A 25,834-nucleotide genomic window follows, 5' to 3' on the forward strand; every position below is an offset into this window, starting at 1 on the left:
AATTATAAAGCAAAAAATTGAATTTAATTATTAAATAAGAGATGAAAAGCCATCTTTGAGATAACAAGTCATAATTGTGAGATAAAAAGTTGTTAGATCAAATCATGATCATGAAACAAATTAAGTCATAATCGTGACATAAATTGAAAATTTGAAATAAAAACGTCAAAATTATGAGATACTCAGTCATAATTATGAAATCATAAATCAAAATTAATAAATATGAGATGAAAAGCCACTAATGAGATAAAAAGTCATAATTGTGAAATAAAACATTTAAATGATTAGATTCCAAGTCATAATCATGACATAAACCGAAATTAGGAGATTAAGTAATAATTGTGACATAGGAAGTTAAAAATATAAGATGAAAAGTCATAATTATGAGATACTAAGTCATAATTATGAAATAATAAATCAAAAAAGAAAGAATATGAGATGAAAAGCCATTAATGAGATAAAAAGTCATAATTATTAATTAAAAACTTGAAATTATTAGATTCCAAGTCATAATCATGACATAAATCGAAATTAGGAGATTAAGTAATAATTGTGAAATAGGAAGTTGAAAATATGAGATGAAAAGTCATAATTAGATGTCATAAATAGTAGGTAAAAGATTATAGATTTGATAAAGCCACAATTATGAAATAACATTGAAATTAAGAGATTAAAAAGTTGTAATTGTGACAAAACATTACATTATGAGATGAAAAGTCATGAAGTCATAACTAAGAGTTAAACAGTCAAAATTACAAAGTAATAACAAAATTAGTCATTTTTTTAAAATTATGAGTCATAATTATGACATAATTTCAATAATTTTTACGATTTTCCATGCAAGAAGATGGTGGATGATTCATACTTTCAGACTGATTTTTCTCTACTTTTTTTTGGAGCTTGGCGTTTTCCAGCTCAGTCTTTGTCTGATTTTGTGTTCCACGTTAGAAAGAAAGTCATACATTTTTGATTTGGACTGTTTCAATGTTGAGTGCATACTGTAGTGTGTCAGTAGTGTACTGTAGTAGTAGGCCATCATCAGAAACACGCCCTAATATTACAAATCCACAAGGGACATGTTATTTAGAACCCGAGCATGACTGCCTCTGATCTTCACATGAGCGCTTCTTGTCTCATCAAATACTTTTGCTCTTTGACCAACTCGCAGGAATCAAAACGAGGATTAGAAAAGATCTAATTGTGAATGCCGTGCAGATGTGTAATTTCTACCTTGTGTCTAAATCAAAATGCATTCTGGGGTAAATTAAGGCCAATAGTGTCCACTTGTCCCTGAAGTGCATGTCTGGTTCTTGTTAGTCAGGACATATCACGTGTATCACAGCCTGACTGAGGTAATACACTGCTTTATCTCAATCTCTTTATTAGACTTACAATAATTCATCAAGTTAACAGAGCTTTTCTGCTGTATTACCAGATGTAGTAAGACTGTACTGATATACAGTGTTGTGTTTCTGTGTTAGTTTTGTGTCTCCTGTATTGCTGTCTGCACATTTATTTATTTGTTTATTAGCCATTACATAACCCAGATAATGTATAGTCAGCTGGGCAAAATGACAAAAGTAAATGTTTTTATGCTGATACATTTTCCTGGGTCATTATACTATACTATTGGGTCATTCCATTTCAAATCAACCAAATTTTAAAAAAACTTCCCTGGCTCAATTTTTTTTCTGAGGAAAGATAGAGTCAAGTTACAGGGGGGTAAAAAATTATTTCAGAAAGATGGCAGCATCATTATCTAATTTTTATCGGCAGTTCTATTAGTAAATACAGTTGACTTTAGCAATCTCTGTTGCATTGTGTGCCAATGGTGACCATTCAAAAATGGAAAAACAGCACTTTTCTAGTTTTTCTCCAAAGTTTGCATACCTGTAACTCAAGAAGTATTAAAGATATTTTAATGCCATTTTAGATATTGAGTCTTAACAATCTTTCCTTTTAACATCTTTATTTTTAACACCCTATGAGATTCGGTTCCAGAGATATTGGAATTTCAATATGGCTCCAGGAATAAATTGTTAAAATGTACACATTTTCCGTGCTCAAAAACCGAATGTGGGTCAGTTTGCAAAAATATAACACTTCTTTTATTTTGAAAGAGGAATGTCTGAAAAACAAATAATGTTGAAACTAGATATTTATCTTATTTCTTTGTCAAAACAACTGCATTGAACATACCAGTCTGAGTGCCATAAATATTCTTTTTCCAAAGTTTGCGTGCTTATAACTCAAGACGTATTAAAGATATCACAATATGATTTTAGATTCAAGTTATTCATAAACCTTTTCGTTTAGAATCTTAATTTTCAAAGCCCAATATCATTCAGTCCCAGAGATATAGGGATCTCAAAGAGGCTCCATGTTCAGATTGCAGAATATTAGCCATTTTGAGTGATCGAAAACCAAATGTTGGTCACTTTGTGCACAGCTGATACTTATTTTATTTAAAGAACAATGTCTGAAGAATTCATCTACCAAAACAATTGCATAGAACATACCTGTCTCATATATTTTATTTTCCAAAAGTTGTGTGCCTGTGACTCAAGTAGTATTAAAGTTCTGGTTCTTAAGAAACTTTTCTTTTGGAATCTTATTTTTTTTTAAGGCCCTATATGGTTTAATCCCAGAGATATTGAGATCTTAGTGCAGCTCCATATTTAGTATCTTAACAAATCTTGAGTTATTGATGTGAATACAATGTGTTGCGAAAGCAACCACACTTCCTTATGAGGCATGGGTTTTTTTTTAACTCCTTGATAGCTTTAACTTGACCATTTCAGCGCACTTTTAGCACTTAGCAGACGGGTATGTTCTATGCCATTGTTTTGATAGAGGGAAACCAGATAAAATTCTAATTTCAACATTATTTCTTCTTCAGACATTGTTCTTTAAATAAACTAAGTATCAGCTGTACACAAAGTGACCAGTTTTGGGGGTAACGCATTACAAGTAACACAAGTTACGTAATAATATTACCTTTTCAAAGTAACTAGTAAAGTAACGCATTACTTTTTAATTGAAAAGTTATTTTTTCTCCCATTTATTGATTAAAATTGTGAGTAAGATGTTAATTTGGTTCTAGAATAAATGTGAACATGCATTAATTCATCTCACTCACTAAAAAACAGATATTACTCAAAATGAATAAAAAGTGAAATACAACGCAAACTTGCAATAATTAAATATGCTGAATAATACAAATATCCTTTATGCATTTAATCCCATTTTATTAACTGATGTCTTTGCTGCCGACCTTCAATGATCCAATTCATCTATAATAATAAGAAAAAATTACTCGAGATAATCTAACAATTTTTTTTTTCTTTTTTTTTTTTTATTGCTGAAGAGTTGACCGTTTTTCTTCTGCGGTCTAAAATAGACTAAAATAGACTTTTTATATGAAAAACAAACAAGCTTTTAAAAAGTAATGCAAAAGTATCGTAACACATTACTTTCCATAAAAAGTAACTAAGTAACGTAATTACTTTTTTAGGGAGTAACTCATGTAATGCATTACTTTTTAAAAGTAACTCTTAGTTTCCGACCACTCAAAATGGTTGGCTCAAAATAACATTTAATACTTTGCCTTTCATCACTATACAATGTCTATCTTTCTTCAGAATAAATATTAGAAAAAAAATTAAGCCTCTGGTTGAGTTGACACAGAATGACCCTATTACCTATTACAACCCTGTTAAGTTTTTATAATAGCAATTTGCATATACTCCAGAATGTTATGAAGAGTGATCAGATGAATTGCATAGTCCTTCTTTGCCATGAAAATTAACTTAATCCCGAAAAAAAAAACTTTCCATTGCATTGTTAAGAAGGCTTCAGGGTATCCAAGAAAGTCCAGCAAGCGCCAGGATGGTCTCCTAAAGAGGATTGAGCTGCGGGATCGGAGTGCCACCAGTGCAGAGCTTGCTCAGGAATGGCAGCAGGCAGGTGTGAGCGCATCTGAACACACAGTGAGGCCAAGACTTTTGGAAGATGGCCTGGTGTCAAGAAGGGCAGCAAAGAAGCCACTTCTCTCCAAAAAAAATCAGGGACAGATTGATCTTCTGCAAAAAGTATGGCGAATGGACTGCTGAGGACTGGGGCAAAGTCATATTCTCCGATGAAGCCTCTTTGCGATTGTTTGGGGCATCTGGAAAAAGGCTTGTCCGGAGAAGAAAAGGTGAGCGCTACCATCAGTCCTGTGTCATGCCAACAGTAAAGCATCCTGAGACCATTCATGTGTGGGGTTGCTTCTCATCCAAGGGAGTGGGCTCACTCACAATTTTGCCCAAAAACACAGCCATGAATAAAGAATGGTACCAAAACACCCTCCAACAGCAACTTCTTCCAACAATCCAACAACAGTTTGGTGAAGAACAATGCATTTTCCAGCACGATGGAGCACCGTGCCATAAGGCAAAAGTGATAACTAAGTGGCTCGGGGACCAAAACGTTGAAATTTTGGGTCCATGGCCTGGAAACTCCCCAGATCTTAAAACTTGTGGTCAATCCTCAAGAGGCGGGTGGACAAACAAAAACCCACTAATTCTGACAAACTCTAAGAAGTGATTATGAAAGAATGGGTTGCTATCAGTCAGGATTTGGCCCAGAAGTTGATTGAGAGCATGCCCAGTCCAATTGCAGAGGTCCTGAAAAAGAAGGGCCAACACTGCAAATACTGACTCTTTGCATAAATGTCATGTAATTGTCGATAAAAGCTTTTGAAAACGTATGAAGTGCTTGTAATTATATTTCAGTACATCACAGAAACAACTGAAACAAAGATCTAAAAGCAGTTTAGCAGCAAACTTTGTGAAAACTAATATTTGTGTCATTCTCACAACTTTTGGCCACGACTGTACAATCACATCAGCCTAAATGTCGATATCAGTGAATCCATAAATAACATTAGTATTTACAGTCCGTGTCTTTTCTTTTTCTCGAACACAGGGATCTACCTGCTGGACATGATTTACATCGACTCAGCCTATCCTGCATCTGACAGCATCATTGAGACTGAGCAGAGAACCAATCAGATGAACAACATCCTGCGGGTGATCTCTGACCTCCAGATGTCCTGCACATACGGTCAGTTCATTAGCTCTCAGTCAGCTTTGCAGGATATTTAGTCATGAATTCTGTAGGGAGATTTCAGTTACAAGTGTATATACATGCACACGTCTGACCCTCGACATCCTCCTCACAGATCACCTCGTGACCCTCCCGCATGTGCAGAAGTACTTGATGTCTGTTCGCTACATCGAGGAGCTTCAGAAGTTCGTGGAAGATGACAATTTCAAGTAAGTAGGTCTCAAAGGTAAAAAGCAAAGGGACTGTATTTGCAGCATAGCTCCTGCTATGATGACTTTAGCAGGACGCATGGCACCGGGAGCAGCCCAAAGCGAGGGTGAGATGATTTAAGGTTTGGCGAACAGGAAATAGCAGATGATTGCATTTGTGTTTTTCTGGTTGCAGTATGACGGCCAATATCCCTAGGGATTTGACACTGGGAATTCACGGGTCGCTGCTTTTATAGGCAAACAACAGCGTGATTAGATTTTTGGGTGGTCGGCACAGTAAGCAGCAAAGTCATCACATAAATGTGGTGAAACTATAACCGCCTTTAGACGTTTTGATTGTGCCATTAAATAGTGTTTTACACAAATGTAATGTGTTTTTATTAAAATCACTGGGTGTTCTGTGAGTTTGAGCAACATTGCTTAAGCTCAGCAGGGTTTAGGCCGACTGAGTCCAAACACATGGTGAAACCAACAGTGAGATAATGAATAAATCCTTGTATGCTGTTGTTCCAAACAGTATAATTTTCTCCTTAAGTGGTGAAACATAAAGCGTGTATTATTTGCACGACAACATCCAGCAAGTCTGTGCCAGTATTGTTGTTTAAATTTGTGCTGAACGTCATGTTTGTCTACTTTTATCCTCCTAATATTTATTTATTTATTTACTTACTTACTTAAATGTAAAACAGCATCCAGCAATTCTTTGCAAGTACTTTTGTTTAAATTGCAGTAATTGCATTACTTTTTAGCAACATTTTATGTAGTTTTTAATTTTGGTATTGGTTATGAACATATATTTGACAGAACCTCAGCAGTTTGATTAGTTAGAGCCAAAATTCTGACTTTTTCTCCTCACAATTCTGAATTTATATCTCACCATTTGGACTTTTTTACAGTTCTGAGGAATTGCAAGCTATAAAGGTATAATTCAGAAAAAAAGTCAGAATTATAAGATGAAAAACTTGGAATTCTAAGAAAATATTAAAATTATGAGATGCAATCTTAGAATTATGAAAAAAAGTAAGAATAACGAGATGCAAACTTTTTGAATTATGAGATGTGAACGTAGAATTCAGAGAAAAAAGTTATAATTATGAGATTTTCAACTTCAACTTAATTCTGGGGGGGGAAAATTTCAGAATTGTGAGATTTAAACTTATAATTCTGAAAAAAGTTATAATTATGATATTTAATTTTAGAATTCTGGAAAAAAAACATCAGAATTGTAAGATTTAAACTTAATTCTGAGAAAAAGCGTATAATTGAGATTTTAGCTTAGAATTCTGAGAAAAAAAAGTACAATTTACGAGATGCAAACTTAGAATTCTGAAAAAGTCATAACTGCAAGATTTAAACTTAGAATCCTGAGAAAAAACATTATGATTGAGAGAAACAGAATAAACAGAATTCTGGAAAAAAATCAGAATTGTGAGATTTGAACTTAGAATTCTAAGAAAGTTATAATTCAGATTTAAATTTAGAATTCTGAGAAATGTCAGAATTGCGAGATTTAAACTTAGAATTCTGAGAGAAGTTATAATTATGAGATTTAAACTTAGAATTGGGGAAAAACATCAGAATTGCGAGATTTAAACTTAGAATTCTGAGGAAAAAAGTTATAATTGAGATTTTAGAATTATGAAAATTTTCTTAAAGATTTACAAGATGCAAACTTAATTCTGAAAAAAGTCATAACTGCAAGATTTATAGTTATAATTTATAGGTATAATTAAAAAGTGATGATTATGAGATTTAAACTTAGAATTTAGAAAAAGGTCTGAATTATGACATTTAAACTTAATTCTGAAAAAAAAACAGAATTGCAAGATTTAAACTTGGAATTCTGAGAAAGTTATAATTGAGATTTAAATTTAGAATTCTGAAAAAAAAGTCAGAATTACGAGTAGCAAATTTAGAATTTGAGAACAAAGTTAGAATTATGAGATGTAAACTTGGAATTCTGAAAAAAGTCAGAATTATGAGATTTAAACCTAGAATTATGAGAAAATAAGTTATAATTGAGATTTAAAATTCTGAAAAAAGTCAGAATTATGAGATTTAAACTTAGAAATCTGAAAAAAGTTTGTATTGCAAGATGCAAAATTTATAAAACTAAAAGTCATAATTGCGAGAATTAAACTTAGAATTCTGAGAAAAAAGTTAGTATTATGAGATATAAACCTAGAATTCTGAAAAAGTCATAATTGTGAGATTTAAACTTAGAATTGTGAAAAAAGGTCAGAGTTACGAATTGCAATTTTAGAATTTGAGAAAAAAGTTAGTATTACAAGATGTAAACTTAGAATTCTGAAAGAAAGTAACAATTGCAAAATTTAAACTTAGAATTCTCAGGAAAAAGTCTGAATTGTGGGAGAATTTTTTTAATTGCAAGATGCAAACTTAGAATTGTGAAAAAAATCAGAATTGCGAGTTGCACATTTAGAATTTGAGAAAAAGTTACAATTATGGTATGTAAACACAATTAAAAAAAAAAAAAAAAGCCAGGATGTAAACTCAGAATTGCAAGAAAAAGTATTCATTCTGCATTCATATTGTAATTTTTTTGTGTAAAAAGTCAAAATTTCTTTTTTTTCCTCTTTTAAATCCCATTGTGGAAACCAGGGTTAAAGGGATATAACAAACCAAAAAATACTTTTATGCTTCTGCAAAACACCAAAAACAGATATTTTGAAAGTGCTTTTTCATGGCCATCCAAGGATATTTGCAGTCAATGCAGTCCGTAACCACAAAAAAACAATCGAAACTTCTAAATATCATCTTTTGTGTTCTGCAGAAGAAAGTAAGTCAAACAGTTTTGTAATGACATGAGGTTGAGTAAATGATAACTGGATTTTCATTTCTAGATGAGCTGTCTCTTTAAGTAGAGGGAGTAGTTTGTAATCAGTAGTGACCCATACTAGATCTCCAACCAGAAGCTGTAAGGAATGCAGCAGCTCTCTCTTTGTTTTAAAGTGAACTTCTGAAGTTCTCCTCTCCACCTCATACCATCATGAACAGCTGTGAAGAGAATTTGTGAATTAGCAATTCATCAGAGCGAGTTAAAAGAGCCTGATATTATGCTGGATTTAAATGTTTATGCCGCAGGTTGAGTGATTATCTGTGGGACGCTCGTCTCAATGCTGTGAAGAGCCTGTTATTACTGGCATGCACTGTATCAGAAGTACATCAGCCATATTGATGTCTCAACATGGGAGAGGAAACGTGATAATGAGCCCAATATCCTGAAATCACCTCTGCTGAAAAGTATTCATCTGTTGAAGCAATCACATTAGCACAAAATTATGAAATATTATCTAGTGTTTATAAAATTGAAATATCCTTCATTGACTGGTAAGAAGTCCAGTTTAACAGAGATTTGAAACAATAACATCATGTTTCACTGAAAAGCCAGTGTCAGATTTTTCTCTGTTTCTTGTGGCCGTTGATTCGTGACGACTTAGACATAAACACCTCCCTCCATCGCTCTTTCATTCAGCTCGTCTCAAATGATTGTTTTCATGGCTACACTCGTTTTAGTGAATTTGGAGCGAATCCTGTGCTGAACGATGGATGATCAGTAAATGTCTTTTTAATCAGAGTTCTTCAGTCTCAAGTATGCAGTCTTAGGGAATGCATCCATCACGCATGACATGTCTTATACACAGGTTTGGAGAAAAACAGACTTAAAATTGTGATACGTAACCAAAATTTTAAAATATATATATCTAATAAAATTACAATAAACTCAAGACTCAAAAGTAAGCATTGTTTTCTGCTGACCTTTTTAAATGGCATTTTACATAAATTGCTGTGTTTTATATAAATAAATTGTGTGTGTGTGTGTGTGTGTGTGTGTGTGTGTGTGTGTACCTGGTATTCATCACGTTATGGGGACCAAATGTCCCCACAAGTATAGTAATACCAGTAAATTTTGACCTTGCGGGGACATTTATTAGGTCCCCGTGAGGAAACAGGCTTATAAATCATGCACAGTTAGTTTTTTTGATGAAGTAAAAGTGTGCACAATCTCCTGTGAGGGCTAGGTTTAGGTGTAGGGTGATAAAAAATATGGTTTGTACAGTATGAAAACCATTACGCCTATGGAATGTCCCCATAAAACATGTAAACACAACGTGTGTGTGTGTGTGTGTGTGTGTGTGTGTGTGTGTGTGTGTGTGTGTGTGTGTGTGTGTGTGTGTGTGTGTGTGTGTGTGTGTGTGTGTGTGTGTGTGTGTCTATGAAAAATATAAACGTGCACAAAATATAAAAATACATTTTTTTTTAAATATGCAAAATATCCTAATTTTAAATAAATATAAACTTATACAAAAAAAAAAAAAAAAAAAAAAAAAAACTAAATATTCTCATTATAAATGACAAAAAGTATATATGTGACCCTGGACCACAAAACCAGTCATAAGGTTAAATTTTACAAAACTGAGATGTATACATCACATGAAAGCTCAATAAATAAGCTTTCTATTGATATATGATTTGTTAGGATAGGACAGTATTTGGCCGAGATACATCTATTTGAAAATCTGGAATCTGAGGGTGCAAAAAAATCAAAATACTGAGAAAATCACCTTTAAAGTTGTCCAAATTAAGTTCTTAACAATGCATATTACTAATCAAAAATTACATTTGGATATATTTATAGTAGGAATTTTACAAAAAATCTTCATGGAACATGATCTTTACTTAATTTCCTAATGATTTTTGGCATAAAAGAAAAATCTAAAATTTTGACCCATACTATGTATTTTTGTCTATTGCTACAAATATACCCCAGCGACTTAAGACTGGTTTTGTGGTCCAGGGTCACATATATGAAATATAATATTTAATTTAGCATATTTTTGAAAAAAAAACAAACATTTTACATACTTTTTTTTAATTAAAATTAGGATATTTTGCATATTTAAAAAATAAATATATGTATATTTTGTTTTCACATATTTTTACATACTTTTAGAGTTTTTTTTTTACTAGTTTATATTTTTAACTTGTATATATAAAAAACATGGAGAAAAACTATATATATATATATATATATATATATATATATATATATATATATATATGTATATATATATGTATGTATGTATGTATAAGTTAGGCTTTTACTTATCAAATTAATATAATATTTAATATAATATTTTTTGTTTAAAGTTACATTTTCATATATTTTAAACATATATGTATTATTATATTTTTGTACAAATTTATATTTAAAGTTTTATTTAGTAAGAAAACATTAATGTACTTTAAGCTATAAAAATATATGAACAATTTTTGCTGTATGAAATACTGTATGCGGTGTAAAACAATACTTATTTATTTGCCACAATGTTGTTGAAGTCCAAATATTTTATGTCCAGTTGTGTGTTTTATTTTTAGGCATAAGAAAAACATGTCCACTACACATGTAACCATATTCCATTAAAGGCATATTAAAAAGACCTACAATAATCTGATTATGGTTATATTTGATAAAACATTCTCAGAACTTTTGTTGTGGATTGAGTCAGAGTTCAGTCAGGAGTTCATTGTGTCATTTGTCATTTTGTAGATGAATACATTTTTAAAGTAGCTCTTCTATCTTTGTTTATACAACAGAGGAGCTCTGAGCGTCTGTCGTGGTTGTTATTTGTGGTTTGCCGTATCTCAAATCTCTAGGGTGTTTTTGCACAGCTCAGCTCTGTTTTATAGCGGGTGAGATGGGCTCAGCTCCAAATCTGGATGATAGTCGGCGGTTCTCATGTGGTCTCCATGGTGACGTTTCGTCTGTGACCCCGTTGCGACCTCACATGGCCGCAAACGTTCAGAAACCGTAGGGTGTGCTATTGAAGTTCATCCAGGATTGACATCATGCTGCTGGCTGTATCCTGCTCGACAAACCCCAGCCTCCCTCATCACCGGTGGCCATCTCGCTTTCTGATCCGCGGCCAGTATTCTGGATGGGTTGCGAACATGAAAGAATCAAGGGATTTTGCGTTGCAGGTCCACAGGTCTGGAAACACTGCACATGCACCAGGCTGGAAAATCAACTTCACCCACCAGACACAGAGACTCATGAATGAGCACTTCCAATCATTTCCATTGTACTGGATATATGTTTTCCATATATACTATGAAAACTTGTTTCCGCCACAGAAGAAAAAATGTTAAAAGGTAGTTTTGATCTTTAGGCTTTTTTTCTCCCATTTTTGAGTTTATGTATCATAATTTGAGACAAGTTTTTTTTCTCGAAATTCTGAGTGTACATCTTGCAATTTTATTTTGACTTTTTATCGGAATTCTACGTTTAAATCTTGCAATTTTAAATTTTTAGAATTCTGAGTTTAAATCTCAATTTTTTTTTTTTTTTTTTTTAAATCCTGAGTTTACATCTTGCAGTTTTTACTTTTTTCTCTGAATTCTAAATTTAAATTGTGCAATTTTGACCTCTTTTCTTAGATTTCCTAGTTTACATCTCACAATTTTGACTTTTTCTCTAAATCCTGAGTTGACATCTTGCAGTTTTTACTTTTTTCTTTAAATCCTGAGATTACAACTTGCAGTTTTTACTTTTCCCTGATTTCTAAGTTTAAATTTTACATCTCACAATTTTGACTTCTTTTCTCAGAATTCCTAGTTTTATTCTTGCAATTTTCACTTTTTCTTTGCAATTCTGAGTGTATATCTCACAATTTTGACTCTTTTCTGGGAATTCTGAGTTTACATCTTGCAATTTTCACTTTATTCTCAGAATTGTGAGTCTACATCTCGTACTTTTGACTTTTTCTCTGAATTCTGAGATTAAATCTCACAATTTTGACCTCTTTTCTCAGAATTCCTAGTTTTAATCTTGCAATTTTCACTTTTTCTTTGCAATTCTGAGTGTACATCTCACAATTTTGACTCTTTCTCTAAATCCTGAGTTGACATCTTACAGTTTTTACTTTTTTCTTTAAATCCTGAGATTACAACTTGCAGTTTTTACTTTTCCCTGATTTCTAAGTTTACATTTTACATCTCACAATTTTGACTTCTTTTCTCAGAATTCCTAGTTTTATTCTTGCAATTTTCACTTTTTCTTTGCAATTCTGAGTGTACATCTCACAATTTTGACTCTTTTCTGGGAATTTACATCTTGCAATTTTCACTTTAGTCTACATCTCATTATTTTGACTTTTTCTCTGAATTCTGAGATTAAATCTCACAATTTTGACATTTTTCTCTAAATCCTGAGTTTAAATCTTGCAATTTTGACTTTTCTTGGAATTCTGAATTTATATCTCACAATTCCGGTATTTTTCTCCAAAGTGCATGAAAAAAGTCTGAATTGTGAGCTGTAAACTAAGAAATAAAAGGTAAAGAAGTCAGAAATATGAGATAAAAAGTACTTTATTTTTTATTCCATGGCAGACTTTTTTTTTTTTTTAAAACAATCCCTTTTTTAAATTAGATGGCTTGTTAGTTTGTTGTAGTGCAACTGTGTAATACTCAAAGTAATTTACACCTAGCTTGTCGCAGTGCATTCTGGGATTGGCTTATCTGTGGATGCATGTGTTGCTGCTTTATAATTTGTCTATGCATCCTCAATTTTCTGCCTACTGTTTGGAAACAACTGTTGCATCAAGCTTATCCTTGAGACCTTAAAATGTAGTCTTGTTATGGTTTGGAATAGTCTGACGTTGTCTGTTTTCTGAACTCTCAACCTCTGTTAAGCCACTCAGATCTCTTCTGTGAAAACTTTCGTGACTGAGAAATGCTGCTATGTGCAAATTAGCAGCGAATGATTGATTGTTGTCATTATAGAATTGTCCAGGGATTCCTCCACACCCACAGGTTATCTAACTCTGAATATTTCAACTTACCTAAAACAGTGTGTTATCCTGAAAGAATCTGATCCTTTTTTCTCACAAATCCCCTGAATGCTGTTTCAGGTTGTTGAGTTGCTGTTTTTGGCAGTTTCATTTTGTTCTTTGGCTATCAGTACATGCAATCTGTCTTGTGTTATTTAGTCAGGACTTATTCTTTAGAGTGCCCATGGTGTGAAAGTTTCTTTTTCCTGGAGGTTTTCAGATGTAATTTTTGCAGATGTGCTCAATGATTTGAAAATATTCAGTGATTTTAATTATTACAGACGTGCAGTCATTAATCTTTGTTCAGTCATAAATGTCAAAAAAATGTCCAATAGCTACATTAAAAATGAATAAACTGATGCCGATGATTGTTTATAAACAGTAACAGATACTGTATTGGTAACTGTAACTATAATTTAAGTTTTGTTTTTTTCTTGTTGAATTATTATTATTATTATTATTATTATTATTATTATTATTATTATTATATACTTATGCATTTTTGTACATTATTTAAATATTATTATTGTTGTTGTTTGGATGAGAAAGTTGTTTTATATTTTCATTATATGTATATGATATTTTCCATTTTCATTGCACTTAAATGTTTTGGTCATTTTGTTGTGTGTTTTTGTCATTTTTATTTCTTTTTATTCAGTTTTAGTTTCACATATTTCAGTGCATCAGGTTAAACTAAGTGAACATTTTTACATTTATGCATTTGCCACATTTTGACCCTTTTGACACTTTTTAATATCTTGTGAAGCCAAAAGCTGTGTTTGTAAGAAACAAATCCATCATTAAGAGGTTTTTAACTTCGAACCATTGCAGTCCTCTATTCATAATATTGATTTCTCTTGTGAAAAAGTCATCTTGTTTGAATCAGGAGATAAATCAGCACAGATCAAGCACTGTTTACACGTCAAAACAGCTCTAAACAAATATATTTGTGGATTTTGATGTTTGAGGACAACAGAAGATGGTCTGTTAAATGTTTTGGTCATTTAGTTGTGCGTTTTTGTTGTTTTTGTTTCTTTTTATTCAGTTTAAGTTTCACATATTTCAGTGCATCAGGTTAAATTGAATGAAAATTTTTACATTTATGCATTTGACAATTTTATCCAAAGCAACTTTATTCAAGCGATGCATTTATTTTATTTTTTATTTTTTCCACTTCATTCATTTGCTGGGAATCGAACCCATGATCTTGGCCTTGTATGCAATGTAGAAGTTTGGCTGAATGTTGTGTTTATTTTGAGCGCTCCTTTCCAAAGCTTACTGTACGTTGAGCCAATACGCCATTAAAGCCTGCTTTTGCATATTTTTTATGCATTCAGAATGTCAAATCATAGTCGGTGGTGTGGAAATAAGAGATTGCATTTCAGTTTATTGGATTGTTAACAATGAGTCCCTTCTGGTCCCCTATAAAACTGTGAAATGTTATCGGCCCAGCAGATCATGTTTGGGTTTCTCAATGTCTCCGTTAGGTCAAGTACATGACTAGAAATGCCAAATGCAAGCATGAACAATGTTACATCACCACTGAGGCCTATAAGAGCTTTTATAGCTTTTGAAAGGTGAAGCGGTTTCAGTTTTGGTGTTGTATGATCTTTCTAGTCTCTAGTTGTTAGTGTTAAAATTGTACATAGACTGTCGTTCATTAGAGGAGGTTAAGTTGCTAAATACTGACTACGTGTTAATTGGTGTCGTAATGTAATTGTTGCCGTTTCCATTCAAGAAATTTTATTTGCACATGGGAAAAGTAAAATGCATCAAACTCTTTAAAGGAATAGTTCACCCAAAAATGAAAATTTGCTCAAATGTACTCACCCTCATCCAAGATAGAGATGAGTTTATTTCTTTATCAGATTTGGAGAAATGTAACATTGCATCACTTGCTCAGGAATGGCTCCTCTGCAGTGAATGGGTGCCGTCAGAATGAGAGTCCAAACCGCTGATAAACACATCACAATAATCCACAAGTAATCCACACCACTCCAGACCATCTTTTAATACCTTGTAAAGCCCAAAGCTGTGTGTTTGTAAGAAACAAATCCATCATTAAGATGTTTTTAACTTTAAACCATTGCAGTCCGTTATTCATAATATTTTTTTCTCTTGTGAAAAAGTCATCTCGTTTGAATCAGGAGATAAATCAGCACAGATCAAGCACTGTTTACAAGCCAAAACAGCTCTAAACAAATATTGATGTTTGAAGACAACAGAAGATGGTCTGATTTACTGGAAGAAGAATTATTATAGATTATAGACGCTTTAAAAGCATCTCAATTATGGATTTGTTTCTTACACAAAAGCAGCTTTTTGTTTCGCAAGATGTTAATTGATGTACTGGAGTTGTGTGGATGTTTTTATTAGCTGTTTGGACTCTTATTCTGACTGCACCCATTCACTCCAGAGGGATCCACTGCTGAGCAAGTGATGTAATGCTAATGTGTTAATTTTCTGCAAATTTTCTGTACCTGTACCTTTAAAAGAAAAGAGCAAAAAAATCCTGTTTTCCATTATGTTTGTTTTAATTTAAAAGTGACGTCTTTTCAAATAAAATAATTAGCGAGTGTTTAAGATGGCACTGTTAGTTGAGGGTAAAATATGTCTTATTTGGGTTTATGGCAGATCCAATTCAACTAAATTCATTCTCAAAGTCTATACCTTCAGCCAAAAATTAGTTGGTTTTGAAATGTTAAATGTACCCGCCTGAAGCTTCATGGAACTTGTGGAGTTCTTTTGAAAGGCTTTTGCTTGTCTTTCCATTACAGACTGTCTCTGAAAATCGAACCGGGGAACAGCTCACCGCGCATGGCTTCATCCAAAGAAGATCTTGCAGGTAAGACAGTCTAAATGTCATTATTTCCACAGTTAACTTCTAATGTTTTTGCCATGAGGCTCTTCTTGCATTTATTTAATTAAAATTACAGCAAAATCTGAAATATTATTGCAATTTAAAATAACTGTATTCTATTTGAATATATTTTAAAATGTAATTTATTTCTGTGATCAAAGCTGAATTTTGTCAGTGTCACGTGATCCTTCAGAAATCATTCTAATGTGCTGATTTGCTCCTCAAGAAACAGCAAGAAAATATTACCGCCCCCAAACTTTTGAATGGTAGTAACTTACAGAAGACATGGTAGCCGTTTTCACTTAGCATCCATTATGTTGTCCCATCTGAATGAGGTCGCTGGCCCCTGGTGGTAGAGTTAATGAAGGGCTCCGAGGGGCCCCTGTCTTCTTTGACTCATTGAAAGGGCAAAGGGAACTGAATGTGTACTGAGAAAACAAACAGCGCATAAATGGCTCTCGAAGGAGCCTTAATCTCAACATTGCAAATCTGCAAGGCATCACCACATGCAGGCATCAGTCATTGAGTCCAGAAAACATGATGAACCGCAGTCATTGAGCAACACTTTGAACGGCTGATTGAATGACCTTCTCAAGCCCTATCGCCAGAGTTCTGCTTTAAAACTGGACAATTTATAAACTTTTGTTCTTTAAGACTGCATTTATTTGATTTTAAAAAATGAGTAAAATCAGTAATATTCTGAAATATTTTTACCATTTGAAAAAACTGTTCTCAATTTGAATATATTTTAAAATGTAATTTATTCCTGTGATCAAAGTTGAATTTTCAGCATCATTACTCCAGTCTTTAGTGTCACATGATACTTCATCAAAAATCATAATAGTATGCCAAAAAAAAAAAAATTCTGCTTAATGCTTACTATGAAAACCATTATACTATTTTAAGATTCTTTGATGACAACAAAATTCATTCATTTTTGATGAATTTAATGCATTCTTGCTGAATAGAAGTGTTTGAACAGTAAGATTTTTAATGTTTTTTTAAGTCTCTTCCGTTCACCAAGCCTGCATTTACATTTTGTATTTGATCCAAAGTACAGCAAAAACAGTACAATTTGTACTATTTAAAATAACTGTTTTCTATTTGAATATATTTGAAAATTTAATTTATTCCTCTGATTTCAAAGCTGAATTTTTAGCCTGATTACTCCGGTCACATGATCCTTCAGAAATCATTTTAATATTCTGATCTGCTGCTCAAAAAACATTTATTATTATCAAAATGTTAAAAACAGCTGAATAGAATTGTTCAGGTTTCTTTGATCAATAGAAAGTTCAGAAGAACAGCATTTATTTGAAATAGAAGTCTTTTGTAACATTTGAAATGCTGTTGTCATCAATTTTGATCAAAGCATTGCTAAATAAGTGTTCATTTCTATAATTTCTTTCCAAAAACTGACTCCAAGCTTTTAAATTGTCTAGTGTATAATGTTACAAAAGCTTTGTACTGTTCATCAAAGAATCATGAAAAAAAAACTTACTTAACTGTTTTAAATATTGATATAATTACAATAATCTAACATGTTTCTTCAACAGCAAATCAGCATATTAGAATGGTTTCTAAAGGATCATGTGACACTGAAGTAATGATGCTGAAAATTCAGCTTTGATCACAGGAATAAATTACATTTTAAAATATATTCAAATAGAAAACAGTTATTTTAAATAGTAAACATATTTCAAAATGTTGGATTAAATTAAAGCAGGCTTGGTGAGCAGAAGAGACTTCTTTAAAAACCATTACAAATCTTACTGTTCAAAAACTTTCTGGTATTGTAAAAAAAAAAATCCTAGTAATTTACCATTAATTTACTACGATTAATAATAATCGTATTTACAATAATTATAATAATTTTACGGATAATTTTCACTAATCCAAATTACCTTGTGTGTTTTGGCTCATTTGCGCTGAAATTGAACAAACAATAGTCAGTTAGCCTAAAGGACTCCTCTAATTGAGGTACAGTTGAGTACATTTGGTTTAACCACTGCCAAAAATGGTTCTGAGATTATTTTATGGCCCTTATATCTGAAAGTTTAAGAGTTCTGAGCCACATTTACTGTATTTTGTGAATGTTAGTCATGCAATAAACATAAAGGTGTGTATTTCTAGTTCTCTTTGAACCACTCAAAGTCGTACATTGTAAATGCTGACTCTGTAAAACATTGCCTGGCTGTTGCCCGTAAGCTCTAGTCACGCGATGTGACGAGCCAACAGCGGTTTCCAGTAATAATATAAGTTTGCCACGAGTATCGTTGGTAAGCATTTGCTCCTGAGCTGCGTAACCAAATCTATAGGTTTCCATATTCGTAAAAGTCGTTGTTTGTAAGGTTTCCAAAGCAGTCTGTAACCATTCAGCCTCTCTTGCCATTTAATGACACGTCTGTTCTCATTCCAAGGCCAGAGGTGAATGTCTAGAACATTTGTAGTTATTGTAGTCCTAAAGTTTTTGATTGTTAAATAAGGACGTCAGCATTTTTTTCCTATGAAGCATCATGCCCATCTGAATATCGGCACCAGATGTATGTAACACTGCGGTCGGGGACTGAGACTGAGACTATTTGGCTTTTCATTATTTCCTTTTCATTGTATTCTTGAATGCCAGTGTGTGCCATAAAGCATTGTTTGGTGTATATATATAATTTTTATTTATTGAATGAGATGCTTGTGGCCACGTCTCAGCCGCATTGGTTACATCACAGCAAGGATTGGGCAGACGAGGTCTTTCCTAGAGTCTCAGGGTGACTGACGGTTACGTAACCCAGTAGATGTATTTGTGAAGACGTGCAGGCAAGGAAATGAGTTCTTGCCACTGAACTCAGGCCAGAAAACCGAGCAAAACATGGAACAGCCATTCAGACACACCTACTCTCTCTTTGTTATGATGTTTTCCACATTCAGGGATCATTTTGTGTATACCTGGGATGTTTTTTGAGCACTATTGAAATGTAAATGTATATTTTCATTAGATTAGATTAGATTAGATTAACGGTATTAATTGGCCAAAGACATTTAAATGGCAATTATACATATGGATGGATGGATGGATGGATGGATGGATGATAGAAAGGTAGATGGATAGAACAATAGATGGATGGATGAATAGAATGACAGATGAATATGAAAATAGAATATTGGACATGGATGGATGGATGATAAAACCACAGATAAATAGAATGATTGATGGGTGGATGGATGGACGGGCAGATTATAAAATGATAGATGGATAGAACAATAGAACAATAGAATGGTGGATGGATGGAATAATAGATGGACAATAAATGGATGAATGGATAGATGATAGAACAATGGATGGAGAGACAATGGATGGATAGAACAATAGAAGGATAGGTGGATGATGAAGTGATAGCTAACTATAACAAAAGATGGATGAATGGATAGATGATAGAATTATGGATGGATAGAACAATAGAAGGATGGGTGGATGATAGAATGATAGCTGACTAGAATGATGGATAGATGGATGTATGATAGAATGATAGATGGATAGAACAATAGAATGATGAATGCATAAATGATAGAACAATAGAATGGTGAATGGAACAATAGAAAGATAGAACAATAAATGTATGAATGGACAGATGATAGAACAATGGGTGGAGAGACAATAGATGGATAGAACAATGATGGATGGATGATGGAATGATATCTGACCATAATGATAGATAGATAGATAGATAGATAGATAGATAGATAGATAGATAGATAGATAGATAGATAGATAGATAGATGGATAGATGGATAGATGGATAGATAGATAGATAGATAGATAGATAGATGGATAGATGGATGAATGGATAGATGATAGAATTATGGATAATAGAACAATAGAAGGATGGATGGATGATAGAATGATAGCTGAACATTGTATAGAACAATGAATAGAACAATAAATGAGTAGAACAATAGAAGGATGGGTGGATAATAGAAGGATAGCTGACTAGAACGATAGATGGATGGATGGATGGATGGATGGATGGATGTAGAACAATGGATGGATAGAACAATAGAACAATGGATGGATGATAGAAAGATGGAAGGATAGAACAATGGATGAATAAAAGGATAGATGATAGAACAATAGATGAGTAGAACAATAGAATTGTGGATGGATGGATGCATGGATGGATGGACTGATGGATAATAGAAGGATAGAATGATGGATGATGGATGGATGGATGATAGAAGGATAGAATGGTGGATGGATGGAACAATGGATGATAGAACGATAGATAGTTAGAACAATGGAATTATGGATGAATAGATGATAGAATGATAGCTGACTAGAATGATTGATATATGGATGTATGACAAAATGATGTATAGATGTATAGATGTATAGAACAATGGATGGATTTATAGATAGATGATAAAATGATTGATGATGGATGAATAATAAAACAATAGAATGATGGATAGATGAGTGGATGGATGATAGAAGGGTAAAAAATAGATTGATGGATGAATGTATAGGACAATAGATGGATAGAACAGTTAAAGGATAGCTAGATGATAGCTGAATAGAACGATGGATGGATGGATGGATGGATGGATGGACGGATGATAGAACAACAGATGGATAGAATAATAGAACAATGGCTGGATGATAGAATGATAGCTGAATGGATGGATGATAGAATGATAGATAGATGAATGGATGGATGTTAGATGATGGATGGATGAATTATAGAAGGAAAGAACGATGGATGGATGAGGGAAGAAATAATAGATGGACAGAACAATAGATGAATGGATGGATGAATGGATAGATGATTGAACATGGATAGATAAATGGATGATAGAAAGATAGAACGATGGATGGATGGAATAATAGATAGAACAGGAGTTGGATGAATGAATAGATGATAGAACAATAGATGGTTAGAACAATGATGGATGGATGGATTGCTGATAGAACGATAGCTGACTAGAACGATGGATAGATGGATATATGATAGAACGATAGATGTATGGAACAATGAATGGATGAATAGAACAACAGATGAGTAGAAAAATAGAATGGTGGGTGGATGGACAGATGGATGATAGAAGGATAGAATGATCAATGAATGCATTGATGGAATAATAGATGAATAGAACAATAGAATGATGGGTGGATGACAGAATGATAGCTGCCTAGATAGAATGATGGATAGATGGGTGTATGATATAATGATAGATATATAGAACAACGGATGAATGAATGGATAGATAGAACGATGGATGGATGATAGAAGGATAGAAAGATAGATGAATGATTGTATACAACAATAGAACAATGAATGGATTATGGAATGACAGAAGGATAGATGGATGATAAAACAACATATAGGCAGACAGACAGATATCAAAAAAGATGATATAAATGTGTTTAGATGGGAAAGTCCATGAGCATACCTATTACTCTGTGTCACTCAGACACATAGATAATATTTCTCAAGCACATCACTGTGAAACTATTGTTATCTGGAAGCAGTCCCTTACATCCATGTTGGGAACAGCAGGTCTTAATCACAGACAGACCCGAGACAGAGACGTCTCACCCTCACGTCCGCTGCTTTGGATGTTATTCTTAGCTCTGCACATTGTGTTTCCCTGTCACTGTTTAGTTGTGTATACACTACCATTCAAATGTTTGGGTGAGATTTATTCAACAAGGACACATTGAATTGATCAAAAGTGACAGTAAAGACTTTCATTTCAAATGATATTCTTTTGAACTCTCTATTGATCAAAGTATCAGCATATTAGAATGATTTCTGAAGGATCATGTGACACTGAAGACTAGAGTAACGGTGCTTAAAATTCAGCTTTGCATCACAGAAATAAATTACATTTTAAAATATATTACAATAGTAATCAGATATTTTGAATAGTAATAATATTTAACATTTTTTCTGATTTTTACTGTATTTTTTGACAAAAAATATGCATCCTTGGTGTGCATAAGAGTTATATGAGTCTCTCTAAAGTCCCCTAAATCTCTCATTTAGCAGCAAAAACAAAAGAAATGCATGCTGCAACATGAGTTATGTTTTACATACGATCCAGTCTGACCCCCACACAGGAACATAGGTGGTTAAACACATGTATCAGCATGTACAGACAGGGCCAGATTGATCGCTAACATGTACTGCTAAACTCAAAGCATGTGTCTGCCATCTAATTCACTTTTAATAGTGGAAGGAAAGAGAGAGATGTGGAGTCAGCAGGTACAGATGACACCAGACAAAACACATTTAGAACAGGGTTCATACAAGGTGCTTAAAGTGTTTGAAGTACTTGAATTTGACTTCTTGAAATTTAAGGCCTGGAAAACCCTTAAAAATAGCAATATTCCTGAAGAGGTACTTGAAAAGTGCTTTAGTGAAAGACAATGTATATATAAAACAAGTGTTTATTTTTTTCAATAAGCACATATCTTTTAATTCACAAAATTCAAAACATGCTTTTTTTTTCTTTTTTTTTGCTTTTTCAGTTAATGTCATAAAACTATCAAGCTAACCTAGTAGTAGTACTGACGGTGTCGTGTAAACATGGCTGAAGCCACAAGGAAGGAACAGACAAACTGAATCAATTGAGTGAGTCATTAACACTGGAACCACTCCGATTGATTCAAACTCATGACTTTGATCTTTCAGAGCTTTTCGAAACTCTGAATCAGTTAACAATTGCATCGCAAAATGATTCACTGTTTCAAAGTGCTCCAAACGGATCGCCAATCATTTGATTTAGATCGGGACTTAAAATTGCATATTGCAAATCATTTGACTTAGGTCAGAACTTTGCATATTGCGAATCAATTGATCTAGATTGGAACTTCAGAGCAGGTTCTTGGATCAGTCTACGAATTGAATGATTCGCAAATAGAGAAACAGACAAACCAAATCAATTGAGTGAGTCATTAACACTGGAACCGCTTCGATTGATTCAAACTCGTACCTTTGATCTCTCAGAGCTTTTCAAAGCTCCAAATCAGTTAAACTATTGCGTCACAAAATAATGCACTGTTTCAAAATGCTCCAATTGGATTGCATATCACAGATCATTTGAGTTAGATCGAGACTTAATCATATTGCGAATCATTTGATTTGGATCGGAACTTTGTGTATCGCGAATCAATTGATTTAGATCAGAATTTAATGATTCGCAAAAAGAGGAACAGACAAACCAAATCAATTGAGTGAGTCATTAACTCACTCTGATTGATTCAAGCTCGTAACTTCGATCTTTCAGAGCTTTTCAAAACTCTGAATCAGTTGCAAAATGATTTACTGTTACAAAGCGCTACAATCGGATCGTGTATTTGCAAATCAATTCAATTAATTTAGATCAGAAAATCAAGTCGCATATCACAATGACTTCGATTTTTTTTAGAGCTTTTCGAAACTCTGAATCAGTTAAACCTGTTTCGAAGAACTCCAATCAGATCATGTGTTACAAATCATTTAACTTAAATCAGAAATTTGTGTATCGCAAATCATTTGATTTAGATTGGAACTTCAGAGCAGATTTTGGAATGATTCCGCAAATTAAATGATTTGCGAAAAGAGGAACTGACAAACCAAATCAATTGAGTGAGTCATTAACTTTAAACGGCTCCGATTGATTCAAACTGGTGACTTTGATCTTTTATAGCTTTTCAAAACTCTGAAACAGTTAAACCCCAATGCCTCGCAAAATGATTCACTGTTTCGAAGCGTGTTTCGATCAGAACTTCACAGCGGGTTCTTAAATCATTCCAGGAATTTAATGATTTGTGATCGGTGCTCCAAGTCCTGATCTGAAATGATGGTTCGCGAATCATTATTTAGATTGGGACTTCGGTGTGGGTTTGCAAATCTTTTGCTTTAGATCAGAAACCTAGAAGCGCAGAACGCAAATCATCAAGTTTGGTGTGGTTTCACAAATCATTTGATTCAATTCGGGACTTTGGAGCATGTATCATGACTCATTTATTTCAGATCAGAATTCTTTTTTTTTTTTTTTCTTAAACAGTGGAAAATTATCAATAACCACTTAATAAGTCTGATTGAAGCCCTTGAAAATAAAATAAAAAGTAGTGGTTAAAAAGTCCTTGAAAGCCCTGGATTTCATTTAGAAGCATCTGTATGAACCCTGTTAGAAAAGTCTCCTAAACACTGGAGTAACTTAAGTACTTTAAGTTTAACTGTTAAAGCATGTAAGTTTGTTAAATGCTTTTGGAGCAATCCAGTGCAAAACAATTCCTTTTTCAAAGTGTAAGGTAAAATGATTGACCCATAATTGCCTCCATTGTCAGCTGTGCTCTGAATATTATGTAATTGATCATTAGATGATTACTAAAGGGCCAAAGTGTACGTCTTTCCAGTAGAATCTGCATAATATCTCTGTTTGAGCCAGTAATCTGTTTGCAGTAATGATACAGCCACTCTGTACACTGCAAAAAATGCTTTTCTAGCTTAGATTTTTTGTCTTGTTTCCAGCCAAAATATCTAAAAATTCTTAAATCGAGAAGAATTTTCTAGATGAGTAAAAATTATTGTCTAGTTTTCAGAAAAAAAAGGTCAAAATTAAATGCATTTTTGCTTGAAACAAGCAAAATAATCTGCCAGTGGGGTAAGAAAAATAATCTTGTTTTCTGTTTGAAATAAGATTTTTTTTCTCACCCCATTGGCAGATTATTTTGCTTGTTCTAAGCAAAAACTCACTTAATTTTGACTATTTTTTTCTGAAAAAAAAGAAAATAATTTTTACTTGTCTAGAAAATCCTTCTTGATTTAAGAATTTTTAGATATTTTGGATGGAAACGAGACGAAAAATCTAAGATAGAAAAGAATTTTTTGCAGTGTAGTTTTCCAGAGCACCGCCATCTTTGCCTCTGATGCCACATTTTATTTTAAGGCAGCAAATCATGAATTAGAGCTGAAATCAGGACATACCATGTGTCGGATTCGATCCTGGGCGTCCCAAAACCACTACTTTTTAAGGAATCAAACATACTGTTTAAGAGCAAAACTATTCACATATTGCGAATCATTTGATACAGATCGGGACTTAAAATCGCGTTTCACAAATCAATTGATTTCAGAGCAGATTCTTGAATCATTCCGCAAATTCGCAATCATTTCAGTCCCGATTTGAAATGATGGTTCGCAAATGCTTTGGATCAGAAACCTAGCAGCGCAGAATGCAAATCATTTGCTTCAGATCGGGAGTTTGGTGTGATTTTGTGAATCATTTGATTCAATTCGGGACTTTGGAGCACGTATCGTGAATCGTTTATTTCAGATTAGGATTTTGGAACTGTTTCCTGGAATTACATTTTACAAAATCAGAACGAACTGTGTTAGAAAACTCTCCTAACAGCTTCTTCAATGCTTTAGTGCTAAAAACTTGAGTACTTTAAAGTTGACTGTTAAAGCATGTAAGTATGTTAATTGCTTTTGGAGCAGTCCAGTGCAAAACAGTTCTTTTCGAGGTGTAAGGTCAAATGATTGACCCATAATTGCCTCCAGTGTCATCTGTGTTTTAAAAATTAGGTAATTGATCATTTTCGTTGTAGAACCTGCATCTCTATTTGTGCCAGTAATCTGTTTGCAGTAATGATGCAGCTGCTCTGTAGTTTCCCAGGGCGCCACCAGCTTTGCTTCTGAAGCCTAAAAATCAAAATCTTTTGCCACATTTTATTTTAAGCAAGCAAATCATGAATTAGAGCTGAATTCAGAACATAACATGGGTTGGATTCGATCCTGGGCTTCTCAAAACCGCTACTTTTTGTGCAG

General features: G+C 33.3%; 1 protein-coding gene across 1 annotated transcript in view; it reads left to right on the plus strand.

Annotated features, from left to right (window-relative positions):
- The window catches only part of LOC141334908 (ras-specific guanine nucleotide-releasing factor RalGPS1-like), a 134,787-nt gene that overhangs the window by 90,705 nt on the left and 18,248 nt on the right, over positions 1–25,834 (plus strand). Inside the window, exons 5-7 of the mRNA XM_073840134.1 lie at positions 4,969–5,106; positions 5,225–5,318; positions 15,946–16,013. Coding sequence (XP_073696235.1) covers positions 4,969–5,106; positions 5,225–5,318; positions 15,946–16,013 — 300 coding nt within the window. The remainder of the gene's footprint in view (positions 1–4,968; positions 5,107–5,224; positions 5,319–15,945; positions 16,014–25,834) is intronic.

The sequence above is a fragment of the Garra rufa genome, chromosome 5, assembly GCF_049309525.1.
Source record: "Garra rufa chromosome 5, GarRuf1.0, whole genome shotgun sequence".
Classification (NCBI taxonomy): domain Eukaryota; kingdom Metazoa; phylum Chordata; class Actinopteri; order Cypriniformes; family Cyprinidae; genus Garra; species Garra rufa.